General features: G+C 47.2%; 1 protein-coding gene across 6 annotated transcripts in view; it reads left to right on the top strand.

Moving 5' to 3' along the window:
• LOC147108425 (lipoprotein lipase-like) overlaps positions 1-19,270 on the top strand; it is a 389,032-nt gene that overhangs the window by 2,859 nt on the left and 366,903 nt on the right. For all 6 annotated transcript variants that reach the window (XM_086005048.1, XM_086005046.1, XM_086005050.1 and 3 more), the window contains exons 2-5: positions 5,875-6,062; positions 7,622-7,801; positions 7,904-8,015; positions 8,538-8,771. In XM_086005048.1, the coding sequence (XP_085861174.1) occupies positions 5,875-6,062; positions 7,622-7,801; positions 7,904-8,015; positions 8,538-8,771 (714 nt within the window). The remainder of the gene's footprint in view (positions 1-5,874; positions 6,063-7,621; positions 7,802-7,903; positions 8,016-8,537; positions 8,772-19,270) is intronic.

The raw sequence follows: 19,270 nt of genomic DNA, 5'->3' as shown, positions 1-19,270 counted from the left end.
TGCGTCCGTGTGTGTATCCGTGTGTGTCTGTCTGCGTCCATATGTGTATCCGTGTGCGTCTGCGTCCATGTGTGTATCCATGTGTGTCTGTCTGCATCTGTGTGTATCTATGTGCATCTGTCTGCGTCCGTGTGTGTATCCATGTGTGTCTGTCTGCATCCGTGTGTGTATCCATGTGTGTCTGTCTGCATCCGTGTGTGTATCTGTGTGCGTCTGTCTGCATCTGTATGTGTATCCGTATGCATCTGTCTGCGTCTGTGTGTGTATCCGTGTGTGTCTGTCTGCATCCGTATGTATATCCGTGTGTGTCTGTCTGCGTCCATGTGTGTATCCATGTGTGTCGATCTGCGTCCATGTGTGTATCAGTGTGCGTATGTCTGCGTCCATGTGTGTATCAGTGTGCGTATGTCTGCATCCATGTGTGTATCAGTATCTGTCTGTCTGTGTCCGTGTGTGTATCCGTGTGCATCTGTCTGCATCCATGTGTTTATCCGTGTGTGTATGTCTGCGTCCGTATGTGTATCCGTGTGTGTCTGTCTGCATCCATGTGTGTGTCTGTCTGCATCCGTGTGTGTATCAGTGTGCATATGTCTGCATCCGTGTGTGTATCCATGTGCATCTGTGTGTGTATCCGTGTGTGTCTGTCTGCATCCGTGTGTGTATCCGTGTGCATCTGTCTGCATCCGTGTGTGTATCCGTGTGTGTGCGTCTGCATCCATGTGTGTATCCGTGTGTGTCTGTCTGCGTCCGTGTGTGTATCCGTGTGTGTCTGCCTGCGTCCGTGTGTGTATGCGTGTGCATCTGTCTGCATCCGTGTGTGTATCCGTGTGCATCTGTCTGCATCCGTGTGTGTATCCGTGTGTGTCTGTCTGCATCCGTGTGTGTATCCATGTGCATCTGTCTGCATCCGTGTGTGTATCCGTGTGTGTCTGTCTGTGTCCGTGTGTGTATCCATGTGCATCTGTCTGCATCTGTTTGTGTATCCGTGTGCATCTGTCTGCGTCCATGTGTATATCCGTGTGTGTCTGTCTGCGTCCGTGTGTGTATCCGTCTGTTTCCAAATGTGTAAATAGAAGAAAGACTTGCATTTATATAGCACCTTTCACGAGCACCGGACATCCAAAAGTGCTTTACCGCCAATGAAGTACTTTTGAAGTGTAGTCACTGCTGTAATGTAAGAAACGCGGCAGTCAATTTGCGCACAGCAAGCTCCCACAAATAGCAATGTGATAATGACCAGGTAATCTGTTTTTGTTATGTTGATTGAGGGATAAAAATTGGCCAGGACACTGGGATAACTCCCCTGCTCTCCTTCAAAATAGTGCCATGGGATCTTTTACGTCCACCGGAGAGAACAGATGGGGCCTCGGTTTAACGTCTCATCCAAAAAACGGCACCTCCGACAGTGCCGCACTCCCTCAGTACTGCCCTGGAATGTCAGCCTAGATTTTTGTGCTCAAGTCCCTGGAGTGGGATTTGAACCCACAACCTTCGGATTTAGAGACAAGGGTCACTGAGTCACTGAGCCACGGCTGACATGGTTTTTGTGTGTTTCCGCATGTGTATCCATGTGTGTCCGTATGTATGTCCATGTGTGTGTGTCCGTGTGTATGTCCATGTGTGTGTGTCCATGTGTGTATTTGTGTGTGTGTCCGTGTGTGTATCCATGTGTGTCCATGGGTGTCCGTGTGTGACTGTGCGTGTGTCCATGTGTGTATCCGTGTGTGTGTCCATGTGTGTGCCCGTGTGTGCGAGGCTGTGTGTATTTGTGTGTTTCCACATGTGTATCCATGTGTGTATTCATGTGTGTGTATGTATCTGTGTGTCCGTGTATGTGTCTGTGTGTGTATTTGTGTGTTTCCGTGTGTGTATTTGTGTGTTTCCATGTGTGTATCCATGTGCGTATTCATGTGTGTGTGTCTGTGTGTCTGTGTGTGTATTCATGTGTTTCCGTGTGTGCATCCATGTGTGTATTCATGTGTGTGTGTCTGTGTGTCCATGTGTGTGTCCGTGTGTGTATTTGTGTGTTTCTGCGAGTGTATCCATGTGTCTTTCCGCGTGTGTATCCATATGTGTATCCATGTGTGTTTCCGTGTGTGTTTCCGTGTGTGTGTCCATGTGTGTTTCCACATGTGTTGGTGTGTGTCGGTGTGTCCATGTCTCTGTGTGTATGGGGCGTTGTGACTGCATGTACAGAGGGTTTTGATGGTACTTAGACTCCTGTGATGCGCCTTGCGTTGCTTCACTACAGTAAAGGCGCTATATAAATGCAGGTTGTTGTTGTTGTACTGGCGCAATGTATGGGATGTTGCAGAGAAAGCCAGTGTTCCCGGACAAAACTAAACCAATCGTCAGACTGTGGCGCTACTCCAGATAACCGGCTGTAAGGTCTCTGTTGTCTTTGAGCGTAATGAGATGCAGAGTGTGTGAGACTTCACCACGTCACGATGGTGTGACTGCTGGTTGCCGCCGGTGATTCGGGTTACTGCAGCGCAGGGTCAGTGATCGACTGGAATGTGCTGACTAGCAATTCATTGTTCACTTGGCTAGATGGAATGCTTCACACCAACTCTTAAAGGGACAGGCTCTGGACAGGTTGTGTGATGACAGCAGGTTGTTTGGGTTAACTGTTTGTGCTACGGTTTAGCCCGTGCTGTGTCTGCAGGGCATGAGGATTTTTGGCTTTTATTTTTGGAGTCTGTATCTTTTCAAATGATATTTAAAGTTCGGCAGCACAATTGGCATCATAGGGACACCATGGCATTCTTCACGGGGTCATTATTCCCTCGTGTATGTGTGAATGGTGGGGTGGGGGTGCTGTGAGATAGTGTGACCTGATCTCTTGGTTGTCTATCTGTGTTAAATAAAATAATAGCATTTATCCAACTGTCAGCCTTTCCATTCTAAAAAAATCTGAAGGAGTAAGACTCACAGCTAGCCTAGTGTCACCGCACAGTCATTGTGAAGATGAGTCCCGTCTTCACACTGAGGACACCCTCCATCGTATTGTGTGGCACTACCACCTTGCTAAATGGGATAGATTCAGAACAGATCTAGCAGCTCAAAACTGGGCATCCATGAGGCGCTGTGGGCCATCAGCAGCAGAATTGTATTCCACCACAATATGTAACCGCATGGCCCGGCATATCCCTCACTCTACCATTACCATCAAGCCAGGGGACCAACCCTAGTTCAATAAGGAGTGTAGAAGAGCATGCCAGGAGCAGCACCAGGCATACCTAAAAATGAGGTGCCAACTTTGTGAAGCCACAACACAGGACTACATGCTTGCTAAATAGAGGAAGCAGCATGCTATAGACAGGGCTAATCGATCCCGCAACCAACGGATCAGATCAAAGCTCTGCAGTCCTACCACATCCAGTATTGAATGGTGATGGACCATTAAACAACTAACGGGAGGAGGAGACTCCGTGAATATTCCCATCCTCAAAGATGGTAGAGCCCAGCACGTGAGTGCAAAAGACAAGGCTGAAGTGTTTGCAACCATCTTCAGCCAGAAGTGCCGAGTGGATGATCCTTCTCGGCCTATTCCTGAGGTCCCCACCATCACAGATGTTGGCCTTCAGCCAATTCAATTCACTCCACATATTATCAAGAAACAGCTGAGCGCACTGGATGCAGCAAAGGCTATGGGTCCCAACAACATCCCGGCTATCATGCTGAAGACTTGTGCTCCAGAACTAGCCTAGCCAAGCTATTCCAGCACAGCTACAACACTGGCATCTACCCAACAATTGCCCAAGCATGTCCTGTCTACAAAAAGCAAGACAAATACAACCTGGCAAACTACTGCCCATTCAGCCGACTCTCAATCATCAGCAAAGTGATGGAATTTGTCGTTGGCACTTACTCACCAATAACCTGCTCAGTTTGGGTTCTGCCAAGACCACTCGGCTCCAGCCACATTACAGCCTTGGTCCAAACATGGACAAAAGAGCTCAATTCCAGAGGTGAGGTGAGAGTGACTGCCCTTGACATCAAGGCAGCATTTGACCGAGTGTGGCATCAAGGAGCCCTCGTAAAACTGAAGTCAATGGGAGTCGGGGAGAAAACTCTCCACTAGCTGGAGTCATACCTCGCACAAAGGAAGATGGTTGTGGTGGTTGAAGGTCAATCATCACAGCCCCAGGATATTGCTGCAGGAGTTCCTCAGGGCAGTGTCCTAGGCCCAATCATCTTCAGCTGCTTCATCAATGACCTTCCCTCCATCATAAGGTCAGAAGTGGGGATATTCGCTGATGAATGCACAATGTTCAGTTCCATTTGCAGCTCCTCAGATAATGAAGCAGTCCATACCCGCATGCAGCAAGATCTGGACGACACCCAGGCTTGGGCTGATAAGTGACAAGGAGCATTCACGCCACAGAAGTGCCAGGCAATGACTATCTCCAACAAGAGAGAGCACAACCACCGCCCTTTGACATTCAACGGCATTACCATCGCTAAAACCCCAACATCAACATCCTGGGGGTCACCATTGACCAGAAACTCAACTGGACCAGCCACATAAATACTGTGGCTACAAGAGCAGGTCAGAGGCTGGGTATTCTGTGGCGAGTGTCTCACCTCCTGACTCCCCAAAGCCTTTCCACCATCTACAAGGCACAAGTCAGGAATGTGAGGGAATACTCAAGAAGGTCGACACCATCCAAGACAAAGCATTCCACTTAATTGGCACTGTGTGAGGGTGCAGTATATGGAGGTACTGACTCACTGGCCTAGAAATTCAGTCGCGTTTGCGCCCACTTATGGGCTATAGAGTGGTTTGCGCCGGAAGTTTTTTCGCGCCCGAAATTCAGTTGGTCCGTAACATCGACGTTAGCCGGTAGCGCTGCGCCGGCACCGATGACATCATCGGTGTGCGCAGCGCCCCGGTTCCAATGCAATTCCGGTCCGACCGCCAAATTCAGTTGCGGCCGCCTCTCCCATGGCGGCCGCAAACAGCGTTTGCAAAACGGTGCCTTGCAGCTCCGAGAGGCCGGCGCATAAAGGTGGAGGGGCGGCCGGCCGCTTTCCCGGCGGCCGCCTGGCCGCACCTCCCTCCCCGGACTCCTGCACCACCCCCCCGCGGCATTGGTGTGTCACTCCCGCGAGCCCGGCACTTCTCCGTGGTGCCGGGCTCATTTGCCGGGGGAATCCAGCGGCGATCTCACGGCTGCAGGCAGCTCCTCCTTAAGAGAAGGAGGAGGCCTGCAGTACCCCAGCCTGCCGCACCACATCGGGTGCCGCAGCGGCAACTGGACGCCTGAAACTGACATTCTTCACCCCAAATGAGGCGGCCAAACCCTCCAATAGCGCCCGCCTCCGTGTTGGGGCGGCGCAACTGAATTTCAGGCGGGCGCTACGGGAATCCGGCCGAGCGCTAAATTTCAGGCGCTAAAGACCTGGCGGGGCTATACCTAATTTCTAGGCCCCGAGCTGTTCAGCCATTCCCCTGGGTTACATCCTACCTAATCTCAGTCTGACGGTTGGCTAGTAGAGGGATGGAAGGATTTGAAAAGTTTCAACATCAGTGATCCAATAAGGAACAGTTTGAAGAAGGCTGGCAGCGATTTATTGCTTTTCTTATATTTGGGAAATGGGTCATGAACTAAAGAGCAAATTCCATGAAGGAGATTAGTTGAGTATTGGCACTGGCCTCAGGGAGAGGGCAGTCTGGATCCGTGTGCTTTGAAGAAGTTCTGTCAAGAGTAATGTGTCTCCATTGATTTAACCCCACACGGTTTCCTTCCCTCTGTTGTTTTGGCTAGTGTGTTGGGTGCATGATATAGGAGTTAGTTGCCTGCCCGCTACAAGCTCCTGCAAGGGTCAGTGAACATTTAGCTAAACCTGTTGCTCCACCTGTTTTCCCAGAAAGCGCAACTGAACTCCAGAGCAACAGTATTGAAGATCTGAACTCCATTAAAAGCAGGTTCTCGCTGCGGACAGTGTCGGAGCCGGAGGAGGACACGTGTTATATAATCCCCGGCCAAGTGGACTCTCTGAGCAAATGCAACTTCAACACCACCAGCAAGACTTTCCTAATCATCCATGGCTGGAGTGTGAGTGCTTTAAACTGACTATGCACAGCGCGGTGTTCAATCAGAGCACGACAGCGAAAGCTAGCACAGGCCTCACCAGCTTTATACATTCTACACATTCCTAAACACCTTAGAGGGCTCAATTGTGAGGACAGGTTGCTTAGACTAGGCTTGTATTCCCACAAATATAGAAGATTAAGGGGTGAACGAATTGAAGAGTTTCAGATATTTGAGGTGTTTAAGATGTTTAAGATAATTAATAGGGTAGATAGAGAGAAACTATTTTTTCTGGTGGGATGTCCAAAACAACAACAACCTGCATTTATACAGCACCTTTAATGTAATAAAATGTCCCAAGACGCTTCACTGGAGCGGTTATCAGACAACATTTGGCACCAAGCCACATAAGGAGATATTAGAGGACAGGTGCTTGGTCACAGAGGTAGGTTTTAGGGAGTGACTTAAAGGAGGAGAGAGAGGTCGAGAGGCAGAGAGGTTTAGGCAGGGAATTCCAGAGCTTGGGGCCTAGGCAACAGAAGGCACGGCCACCAATGGTGGGGTGAAGGAAATTGGGGATGCGCAAGAGGCCAGAATTGGAAGAGTGCAGAGATCTTGGAGGGTTGTAGAGCTGGAGGAGGTTACAGAGATAGGGAGGGGCGAGGCCGTGGAGGGATTTGAACACAAGGATGAGAATTTTAAAATCAAGGGGGCATAAACTTAAAATTAGAGGTAGGCCATTCAGGGGTGATGTCAGGACGAACGTCTTCACGCAAAGGCTAGTGGAAATCTGGAACTCTCTCGCCCAAAAAACTGAGGCTGGGGGTCAATTGAAAATTTCAAAACTGAGATTGGTAGATTTTTGTTAGGCAAGGGTATTAAGGGATATGAAGCCAAGGCGGGTAAGTGGAGTTAAGATACAGATGAATTGAATGGTAGAACAGGCTCAAGGGGCTGAATGGTCTCCTCATTTTCCTAATAATAAAATAGGTTTTTAAGCATGTTAATGAAGCCCCTTTAAGCACTGCTTGTTTGATACTGTGAGGGTGGAGTGGGGGGAGGGATTTGCTTCGGGATTGATTCCACACCAGATCACTCCCATTCCAGTGTTTCCTTATACACAGAGTGTAAAGCTGCCTCCTCTTCTAAACATTCTGGAAAATTCTCCACAGAAACATGTTCAAATGTAAATAATAAGCATCCCAGGTTCAGGCCCTGATGTCGCCTCACACGAACTGGGATGAGCAATGGTTAGTTTACACTTTATAGCCTCCTCGTAAGCTGCTAAGTGACAAATTGTACTGGAAGAGGCGGACATGGTGGTTAAGAAAAGAAAATGGTTAAAAGTTGTAAGGGTGAGAGGGAAGAGTGAATGGGACAGCGAAGGAAGCCCTGTGCTGAGGCTGAAGATGCCTGGGATGTGCGGAAGGTCTCGAGGAGGGGAAGGAGCTTGGCCCTGATCAGGAGGGTGCAGAAACCCAGGATGCCAGAGTCTCTAGCCCACCTCAAGTGCTCTGAATGTTTCTGAGGCTGCTCATGAACTTGTTGAGGCAGGGATTGACTCCTTGTTTGTACCTTTTCAGCTGAGTGGAATGTTTGAGAGCTGGATTGAAAAGTTAGTCATTGCCCTGTACCAGAGGGAGCCCGATGCTAATGTCCTCGTTGTGGATTGGCTCGATCGTGCCCACCAGCATTACCCAATAGCAGCCCAGAATACCATGCTGGTTGGTCAAGATATCGCCAAGCTCATTGACTGGTTGGAGGTGAGGAGGTCGAAACATTGGCTGCTGCCGGAGGCAGCTTTAATTACTTCATCACTTGAGTTCCTTTTAAACCAATAGCATCTGTTTTTATGGTTCTCGTAGAAACAAGAAAGCATTCCACTTAACGAGATGCACCTGATTGGCTATAGCCTCGGAGCTCACGTGGCTGGCTTTGCAGGGAGCCACACAGCCAATAGGATTGGCAGGATTACAGGTAATGCAGCGGAAGCCTCAAAACATTTGTGATTGGCTCATTGTGTCCTTGATCAGCACATCGTGGTGCACAGAATTGTGGGTGTGTGCAGCATCTCATGGCAGGACATGTGCTTGTGCCCAATCATTCTCTGCCTGGCACATCCCAGCTTGGATGTACCGTTAATACGAGACCCTAAGTGGAGGCAGACACTTTGCCTGCCCTCTCCACCCTCTTTCCAGGCAGATGTTTCCCCTTTTCAGGCAGAAGGTCCTCCCTTTTCCAGGCAGGTTTTCCCTCCCCCCCTTTCCAGGTAGATGACCCACCCTTCGATGAAGGTTGTCGGATCCTCCCCTACCTTTCCAGGCGGGCAGTGCTGATATCAATGACTGTACTGATCAGGTCATAGGATCGCGCAATGCGCTACAAGGAGGCTGTGGGGACAGAGTGAGGAGAGAAGAGCAACCTTAAAATCGGCAACCAAAATTTAGATAAAAAGCATGTTGGTAAAATCTGACTCTAATTGTCCGATCCTTCCTTTAGGGCTGGACCCAGCTGGGCCGGTGTTTGAAGGGGTGCATGCTCATGGCCGGCTTTCTCCCGATGATGCCACTTTTGTTGACGTTCTCCACACCTTCACCCGGGAATCTCTGGGAATGAGCATTGGGATTCGGCAGCCAGTTGGGCATGTCGACATCTACCCAAATGGAGGCAGCTTCCAGCCTGGGTGTGATCTACAGAAGGCTGTGAACAACATTGCCACGTATGGCATCTACGGTAAGAGGGGGCAGTGGGGGGCACAGTGACTGTGTGGTTTAGATCCAACCCAGGACAATGGGATGAAGGCTGTCAAGGCCTTGGAGAGGATGCAGAGGGGATTTTCTAGAATGATACTGGGGGTGAGGGACCTCAGTTATGTGGAGAGACTGGAGAAGCTGGGGTTGTTTTCCTTAGAGCAGAGAAGGTTAAGAGGAGATCTGATAGAGGTGTTCAAAATCATGAGGGGTTTTGATAGAGTAAGTAAGGAGAAACTGTTTCCAATGGCAGGAGGATCGGTAACCAGAGGGCACAGATTTAAGATAATTGGCAAAAGAATCAGTGGCGAGATGACATTTTTTATTATGCAGCGCGTTGTTATAATCAAGAATGCACTGTCTCAAAGGGTAGTGGATGCTGATTCAATAATAACTTTCAAAAGAGAATTGGATATATACTTGAAAAGGAAAAAAATTGCAAGGCTTTGGGGAAAGAGCAGGGGAGTGGAACTAATTGGAGAGCTCTTTCAAAGAGCCGACACAGGCACGATGGGCCGAATCGCTCTCTTCTGTGCTGTATCATTCTATGAAAGTCTCATTTTGACTGAGAATTGTAGGTGAAATGGTTTGGAACAATTACTATTCAGGTCTAGTGGGTGTATGTTCATAAAGTAAATTGACACTAACTTGTAAGTCTCAACCTGAAAGATGTTACAACTCATGTAGTCAGGGGCACTCTACTGACAAGAATTAAGGCCCCTTGTGGGGTAAGAGTAAGGGGTGCTTTACTCTGTGATTACTCTGTGCTCTAATTCATCTTTATGCTGACACTAAATGCAGGAAGTAGTACAAAAGATGTTCCATTCCCAGCACTCAGAACCTTTAGCTCAGTAAGGGAATAATCACAGTTAGGAATCTGTCACGTTTTGGGATCTTAAATTTTTTTGTCTTCACAGAACAGATTTGGGAATGTGTTATGTTTAAGTGTGGGTTTTAAAGCAGTGACTTAGTACAGGTTTAAAAGGCACAGGCTGAAGCCACTTAGAGAAAGGGTTTAGTTGAGACAAGGTGATATTTGATTGCAATTCTTACCCTGTTCATTCAATAAAGCAGCCTAACTATTTGTATCTAAAGTGGTTCTCAGTCCACTTTGAGAAAGGTTGGAGAAAGGCACTTGTGAAAGACACAATATCTACCGTAGATCCCAAGAGGGTCTTATCGTTACACCTCTTGGCTATGCTGTGATATAATTAGATATTAGGCAGTGTGGGTGCACTCCTGAACATAAGACACTCAGAGCACTTATGGGAGTGACTAGCACTGCTGTGCCTGAGAGATTATCTATAACAGACCAAAAAACTTGTAAAAAGTTTAAATCAATTTGAAAATGAGCCTGTATTGTCTCCACCTCTCTGCTCTGATAGGTTACTCAAAGGTGAGGGTCTGAGTCCATTCTCAGCCAAGCTATTAGGTCATATTTCTTAGAGGAGGGACAGGAGCCTTTGGCTGACCCCCAAGTAAGTCCAGAAGACATCAGATACCCCGAGTAGGGCATTGGCACCATCATCTATCTTCTAAATAGAAGTGAAGCACACTCATGAAGATGGATTCTGTGCTAATTTTTCCCCAGAAAAAGGCTTGAACATAGGAATCTCAATGTGTCTTTTGGGCAGGTGCTTACCTAATAGGGAGTCGTTTCTCCAGACAGCCCCTTGCTGGGTTGACCACCATAGGCATGCAAGAGGTATTTAAATGCAGATAGGCAGTTGTTTTGCACAGAGCCTAAACAATGGCTCCTTTGCTAGCACGATAGCAAAATACTGCGGATGCTGGAAATCGAAAATAACAACAGAAAATTCTGGAAAAACTCAGCAGGCCAGGGCAGCATCCGTGGAGCGAGAAACAGAGTTAACGTTTCAGGTCGATGATCCTTCGTCAGAACTAGAAAAAAGCAGGAAAGGGAATAGATTTTAAAGCAAGTTGGAGGCTGGGAAAAGGGGGAGGGGATGAAAGAGCAAAAGGGAAGGTCAGTGATAGGATAGAAATCAGGATAATAAAGAGACATTAAGAGATATTGAAGGCCAGAGGAGGTGGTGATGGGACAGGTAAAGGAACAAAGGATGGCTTAAGATGAAGTGTGAATGGCGCTGGCAGAATGATGAATGGCTGCCATGTGGGAGGGAAGAAAAAAGGCCAGACGAAAGTGTGGATTAAAAAAAATAGGGGCCGAGGTTATGATCTGAAATTGTTGAACTCTATGTTGAGCCCAGAGGGCTGTAGAGTGCCTAATCGAAAGATGAGGTGCTGTTCCTCGAGCTTACGCTGAGCTTCCGTGGAACAATGCAAGAGACCGAGGATGGTGAGGTCTGAGTGGGAATGGGGCTGTGAATTAAAGTGACAGGCCACCGGGAGCTCGGGGTGCCCCTTACGGACTGAACGGAGGTGTTCCGCAAAGCGGTCACCCAATCTGCGTTTGGTCTCCCCAATGTAGAGGAGACCACATCGTGAGCAGTGATCCTTTGCTAGCAATCTCTTCCCACTCAGGAAGACATCTGGCACCTTGTTGTTTTTGAAGGGAGCCTTTTTAAGAATCAGCACACCTGAGATCAATCAGCCAAGACAGCAGAAAGCATGTGAGGAGGAAATAAACTCTGTCCAGTCAACAGGACAGAGACAACACTGAATCTTTCTGTGATAAATCCATGTAGTGAGACAAGGACTCGAAGAGGCGAGGTATTAGGATTAATAAGAGTACTTTATTAAATGACTGCGAAACAACCAGGCAGGCTTGCATCCAGGCATTGCACCTTTGCTGACCTTGACAGGAAGCAAACCTCTGACCTTAACAGGAAGCAAACCTCTGACCTTGACAGCAGCATTGGCTACAGCACCACCTGGTGGATAACATTCATCATAACATCCCAGATTACTATATCCCTCCCTCCTTAAGATTTCAGTATGAATTTCTTAACAAACAACCATTCCTGAGGGTCACATAAGGAGTCTCCATTCATCATGTTCCATACTTGACGAACCTAACAGTTCAGTATCAATCTCTCTGGTGGCTTGCGAGGCCTTTGTGAACGTCTAACAGTAAAGTCCCTGATTGTTTGTGGTGAAGCCACCAGCTGCTCCTGAGCAGTGCTCAGAGTATCTGACTCTGCAACGATGGTTTCCTCTTGACGAATAGGTTCCTGTGGAATTGTCTCTGTCCCTGGTGGTGGCTCCACAGATGCACTTGGATAACTGGGGGCAACCCTGTCTTCAGTCATTGCATCTGGAACCTTCATTTCAATTTCCCCTTGTCTGGGAAGTATCTGATCTACATGTCTGCGTACTACCCTACCATCTCCCAACATGACCTTGTATGATACTGGACCTGTCATTGAGTCGATGAAGCCAGGAATCCACTTTGGTCCATAACTGAAATTCCTGGTAAGGACTGCATCTCCTTCTCCAAAACTTCAGCTCTTTGTTTGTTTGTCATGGTTCTCTTTTTGTTTGTTTTGTCTGTTTTCCATTTTCCTTTTTAGGTCTGGGTGGGCAAGGTCAAGAGTGGAGCGTAGTCTACGACCTAATAACATCTCAGCAGGAGAGAGTCCTGTGGTGGATTGAGGTGTTATTCTGTAGCTGAACAGAACCCGTGACACTTTGGCTGCTAAACTCCCTTCTGCACTTTTTTTCATCATCTTCTTAAATGTTTGTACGGCTCTCTCCGCAAGTCCATTCGAGGACGGATGATATGGAGTCGAGGTCACCTGCACTGTGCCATTTTTTCTCAAGAACTCTTTTGTCTCTGTACTCACAAAACAAGTGGCATTGCCACTCACCACGATCTCCGGTAGCCCTTGATTACTGAAGCTCTGACGCAGGCAGTCTATAGTAGTAGTGGCGGAAGCAGAATTTACAGGATAAACATCCATCCATTTGGAATGTGCATCAATGATTATGAGGAACATCTTCCCCATGAATGGACCCACATAATCTAAGTGCAATATTCTCCATGGTTTATCCGGCCACTCCCAGGGGAGGAGAGGAGCCGCTGGTCTTGACTAGATTTTCTATCTCCTCATCTAGCTTTGGCCACCACAAGTAACTCCTAGCCAAGGCTTTCACATGTGAGACCCCAGGATGACACTGATGTAGTTGCTCTAGGATAGACTGCCGTGCTGGCTGTGGAATAATCACTCGTGCTCCCCACAACACGCAACCATCCTGCACACTCAGCTCTGTTTTCCTGACACTGTAGGGTGTGAAGTCAGCCCCTTCCGGATGCTGTGGCCATCCCCTCACCACATATTCTTGAACTCTAGACAGTACTGGATCTTTACCTGTCCATGTTCTTACTTGCTCTGCAGTCACAAGTGCTGTGTCAGTGTCCTCCAACATCAAAACTCTGTCCTCTGGAGCTGCACAGATAGGTGTGCCTGGCAGTAGAAGATGGCTCAAGGCATCTGTGTTCCCATGGTACTTGCCCGCCTTGTAGACGATGACATACTCATATGCCCTCAACGTCACTGCCCACCTCTGGATCTGGGGTGACACCATCTGTGGAACTGCTTTCATTTCATTGAAAAGAGAGAGAAGAGGTTTATGATCGGTGCATGTGGTGAACTTCCTGCCATATATGTACTTGTGGAACCTCTGTAACCCAAACATTACTGCTAACCCCTCTTTGTCTAACTGGGAATAGTTTTTTTCTGCTGGTGTTAGAGTTCAGGACATAAACCCTATTGGTCTTTCAGTTCCATCTTCCATGCAGTGTGAAAGAACTGCCCCCACCCCGTAAGGTGAAGCATCACAAGAGAGAATGATGTCTTTCTCTGCATTGTAGTGAACCAGCACATCCGAGGACAGCATCAGTTTCTTGGACTGTTCAAATGAAACCCCCTGCTCCTCTCCCCACTGCCACTGTGTCTCCTTGCGCAGTAGTTTGTGAAGAGGTGCTAACACAGTTGACAAGTTTGGTAATAACCTGTTATAATAGTTCAGCAGTCCCAGGTAAGCTTTTAACTCAGCCACATTTGTAGGAGCAGGGGCGTCCTGCAGTGCTTGTACCTTCTCCTTGAGTGGGTGGAGCCCGGTGGCATCCACTCTGTGTCCCAGGAACACTGCCTCATTCCCCAGGAAAGTGCACTTACTCCTCTTGAGCCGGAACCCTGCCCTCTCCAATCTCTGTAGTACCTCTCTCAGAGTGCTCAGATGCTCCTGGTCGGTTCTTCCCGTCACCAGAATGTCATCCAGATAGATGGAAACATGTGGAATCCCTTGCAGTACACCTTCGATTGTCCTCTGGAAGGTAGCTGGACTAGATGAGACACCAAACGGTAAGCGGTTATATGTAAACAAGCCCTTGTGTGTATTTATGGTGACATACTTCTTTGATTCGTCATCCAGTGTAATCTGCAAGTAGGCATGACTCATATCCAACTTTGTGAATTTCTTTCCTCCAGCCAGGTTTGCAAAGAGATCCTTTGTTTTGGGAATTGGATACTGCTCTAGTTTGGACACCCAATTGACTGTCAATTTATAGTCTCCACAGAGTCTTACCGAATTGTCCGGTTTTAAAACAGGTACTATGGGAGCTGCCCATTCCGAACATTTCACTGGCTCCAGTATGTTCTCTCTCAATAGACAGTCAAGCTCAGCCTCTACCTTTGGCTTCATGGCATAAGGCACAGGTCGTTGTTTAAAAAACCTTGGCGGCGCCTCCTTGTCTACATACATCTTAGCTGGTGGGCCATTAAATGTGCCAAGTTCCTCCTTGAACACATTCTCATGTTCACTCAACACTTCTTACAAAGTCAACTGTTTGCCCGCATCTATTTGATGTACTGCTCCCCAGTCTAATTTAAGTTCTTTTATCCAGCCCCGACCTAACAGGTTTGGTCCGGTACCTGATACTATAACTATAGGTAGCTGTTCCACTATGTCCCTGTGTTGCACAGTTACATTAGCTGTACCTAATGTCGCTACTCGTTCACCTGTATATGTTTTAAGATGCAGGGAGCAAGGCTTTAACTCTGGAACTTTTGCATGGTTCCACAATTTTGAGTACTCTGCCTTGTTCAGTATGGTCACGCCACACCCTGTAACCACTTCAAAGTTCACCTTAGAGTCATTTACTGTCAGTTGCAATGTGATAGGAGCCAATTTTGGAATGTTCTCTAACATGCTATACATTATGAACATATCCTCTTCTTCCTCAGCTTCCCCGCTGATGTGGTGTGCTCCATGTTTTTTCGCTTCTCTCCCTTGGTTTTGCTGTCCTCCCCCTTTTGGGTTGGATTACTCCACAGGTGATTTCGCCCTGCAAGCTCGTTTTATATGTCCTTGTTTCCCACATTTGTAGCACTTTTCCTCCAGAAACCGGCATTCACTTGCCCGGTGATCGCCCTTGCATCTATAACATGCCTTCACATGCTCACGTTGTGGTTTCTGATGCATGTTCAACTTGTGCACAACAACCTGACCTGCAACTTGTGTAGCATTAGCTCTGTCTGAACCCTGTATTTCTTTTACATCTCGGTTCGCTGTCTCTATGGCTTGAGCAAGTTCCAATGCTTTTTCATAAGTAAGCCCAGTCTCGGATAATAATCTGCGCTACATTCGGTCATCCACAAACTAGCCTATCTCTCCGCATTTCCTTCAGGCTGTTCCCATAATTGCAATCTTGTGCTAATTTACGCAATACCGCTACATAGTCCATTACACTCTCTTCCTCTTTCCTGTTCCTTGAATTAAACTTGAACCGCTGTACAATCTCACTAGGCTTAGGGTTGAAATGTTCTTTTAGCAAGGCCACTAATTCAACAAATGATTTGTCTCCAGGCTTTTCAGGACTGAGCAGATTCTTCATCAAACTGTAGGTTTGGCTTCCCACTGAACTAAGCAGAATGGCTTTCCTTTGTCCGGCATCATTTATTTCATTTGCTTTGAAAAAATAACCCAACACTTCACAGTATTCCTCCCAGGTTTGTGCTTGACTATCAAAAGCGGAAACCATTCCTACCGTGGCAGCTAACCATAGCTCGTAATTTTGTTGTTTAAACGTCCTGGCAGACTTTTCTTCTTTATTCAGGGTCCTTTAGTTATCTTCGTCGCCAAATGTGATAAATCCATGTAGTGAGACAAGGACTCGAAGAGGCGAGGTATTAGGATTAATAAGAGTACTTTATTAAACGACTGTGAAACAACCAGGCAGGCTTGCATCCAGGCATTGCACCTTTGCTGACCTTGACAGGAAGCAAATCTCTAACCTTAACAGGAAGCAAACCTCTGCCCTTGACAGCAGCATTGGCTACAGCGCCACCTGGTGGATAACCTTAATCATAACATCCCAGATTACTATACTTTCTCTCTAGATTAAGTAAGAAACTCCCCACAAGTGTTCTTTATTTCTGTAGCAGTACGCAAGCAGAACATGGGCTGAGTGCACCAAGTGACTTTCAGCATATCCGGTGTGCTATATATTTTAGTTACCGTGAAATAAAGCAGCTTATGAGCAAAACCAAATGATGTCTCACCCAGTGTTAACTTGGTCCACTTTTGCCAGGCTTATATGGGGTTAAATAATGAGGACAGGTTGCATAAATTGGCTTAGATTCCGTTGAGTTTAGAAGATTGAGGGGTGATCTAATCAAGGTGTTTCAAATAATAAAGGGATTTTTAAAAATTCGTTTATGGGATGTGGGCATTGCTGGCAAGGCCAGCATTAATTGCCCATCCCTAGTTGCCCTTGAGAAGCTGGTGGTGAGCCGCCTTCTTGAACCGCTGCAGTCTGTGTGGTGAGGGTGCTCCCACAGTGCTGTTAGGGAGGGAGTTCCAGGATTTTGACCCAGCGATGATGAAGGAATGGCGATATACTTCTGGTCAGGATGGTGTGTGACTTGGAGGGGAACTTGGAGGTGGTGTTGTTCCCATGCGCCTGCTGCCCTTGTCCTTCTAGGTGGAAGAGGTCACAGGTTTGGGAGGTGCTGCCGAAGAAGCCTTGGCAAGTTGCTGCAGTGCATCTTGTAGATGGTCCACACTGCAGCCACGGTACGCCGGTGGTGGAGGGAGTGAATGTTTAAGGTGGTGGATGGGGTTGCCAATCAAGTGGGTTGCTTTGTCCTGGATGGTGTCGAGCTTCTTTAGTGTTGTTGGAGCTGCGCTCATCCAGGCAAGTGGGGAGTATTCCATCACACTCCTTACTTGTGCCATGTAGATGGTGGAAAGGCTTTGGGGAGTCAGGAGGTGAGACACTCACCACAGAATACCCAGCCTCTGACCTGCTCTTGTTGCCACAGTATTTATGCTCTTGTTGCCACAGTATTCAATCGGGTAGATAGAGAGAAACTATTTCCTCTGGATCTGGAATCCAGATCAAGGGTAGTGGGAATCTGGAACACTCTCCTCAAAAGGCTGTGGATGCTGGGGGACAATTGCAGCTTTCAAAACTGAGATCGACAGATTTTTGTTAGGTAAAGATATCAGGTCTATGGATTAAAGGCAGGTAGATGAATTTGACGTACAGATCAGCCATGACCTAATTGAATGGTGAAGCAGGCTCAAGGGGCTGAATGGCTTCCTCCTGTTCCTAAGAGTATACATGCTTAAGACATGGAGATCCAGTCCAGATCACAAGGGAGTTTCATTGCCCTGCTACCACAATAGCAGACAGAGGACAGTAGGAGTTAATGGCCCAGTAATTCCGTTCCAAACGCGTGAGTACGGTCGGGGTACTCACGCGTCTGGCCGGAGGAAATGCCGGTTTTCAGCATGCACAGCGCATGCGGGGAAAACCGGCATTTCCAGTCCTCTGAACGAAGGGTTTCAGAGGCACAGCGCGTGCGACTGCACAGGCAGCGCTTGCGCAGTGAACTTCATCGATTTCATTCATGGATTCAGTGAGGTTAAGTCCTTACAAGTTACACTTGAAAAAAGCATGTGTAAAGTTGCTCCAGAGGCTGCGGAGGAAGATATATTTTACCGTGGAGCTTCTTGGGAAAGGGAGGAAAGTTATTTTAAGAAATGCTGAGGTAAGTTTTAAAGTTTAATTTTTTTTTTTAAACAGGTTTTCAGTACTGTAGGTAGAAGGAGCAATTGTGGCTGTGTGAATTGAATGTGAAAATGAGTGTTCTAAAATGAGTAATGTAACATTTCCAACACTTTTAAGAAAGAAACTTTTCATCAGTAATAAGTAATTATGTATGCATGTTCGTATATATTCCTTTACGTATATGTATGTATGTTTTATATTCCTTTACTTATGTGTATGAATGTATGTTTTTAATTATGATTTTCCAATAAGTTACTTTCTCTGAAAGTCATAATTAAATACATACATTCATACAAATAAGTAAAGGAATATATACATACACGCAAAGGAATATATACAGACATACATACATAATTACTTAAAAGAATATATTACTGATGAAAAGTTTCTTTCTTAAAAATGTTGGAGTCATTTTTACATTTAATAAACACAGCAAATTCAATTCACATAGCCACAATTGATCCTTCTACCTACAGTACTGAAAACCCGTTTTAAAAAACAAAAATAAACTTTAAAACTTACCTCAGCATTTCTTAAAATAACTTTCCTCCCTTTCCCAAACAAAAATATTGCCTTTCAGAAGCTCCACGATAAAAAATATCTTCCTCCGCAGCCTCTGGAGCAACTGTACTCATGCTTTTTTCATGTGTAAGTTGTAAGGACTTAACCTCACTGAAAGCATGAATGAAACCGGCGAATTTTACTGCGCACGCGCTGCCTGTACAATCGCACGCGTTTTGCCTCTGAACCCCTTCGTTCAGAGGACAGGGAATGCCGGTTTTCCCCGCATGCTGAAAACCGGCATTTCCTCCGGCCAGACGCGTGAGTACCCCGACCGTACTCACTCGTTTGGAACGGAATTACTGGGCCAACATTTTACATGTCAATAAAATGAAAAATTTAACAATTGCACGATTTGCCCTCTCGCATCTGCGACTGAGGGCCCAAGGAGGTGCATTGCGCAAGAGGTCATCATCGTACGTATCCTCACACTGTTCCCTTTCGGGAACTGTATGAAGTGGTGGAAGGATTTCTGGCCACGTTAACACTCCTTCTGTGACCATAACCATCTTCATACCAGCCATTAGGGTGGTTAGTCCTATGGCGCGAGGGTTTTACGGGCTCCCACAACCCATCCGAGGGGGGGGGCCACCCACACCCGCGGACGCAAGTATCCCGCTGGCTGTCCACCCAGAATTTATAGTTGGAGCTCCGACTACACTTGCCGGGACTGGCTGGAGCGGGGTTCGAAACCCTACTCCTTCTGGCCCAGCGGCGGAGATGCTTACCGCTACGCAAAAGGCCCACTCCACGCAAAAGATGACACCCTTACGTTTCCTGCACCTTTTCCCTCCCCGTGACTGGAGCCCTATGCTGCCACTTGAAAGACCAAGCTATCATCTGTCCTTTTTCCGGCGCCTTGGACTTCTCATTGCCAATGATGAGCAGGCGCTGCACCTCCACTTCATTGAGGAGATTGC

The sequence above is a fragment of the Somniosus microcephalus genome, chromosome 13, assembly GCF_052327205.1.
Source record: "Somniosus microcephalus isolate GS21.2 chromosome 13, FLI_Smic_1.0, whole genome shotgun sequence".
In the NCBI taxonomy this organism is placed as follows: domain Eukaryota; kingdom Metazoa; phylum Chordata; class Chondrichthyes; order Squaliformes; family Somniosidae; genus Somniosus; species Somniosus microcephalus.
The sequence above is the reverse complement of the archived record's forward strand: the minus strand, read 5'-3'. Positions and strand labels throughout refer to the sequence as shown.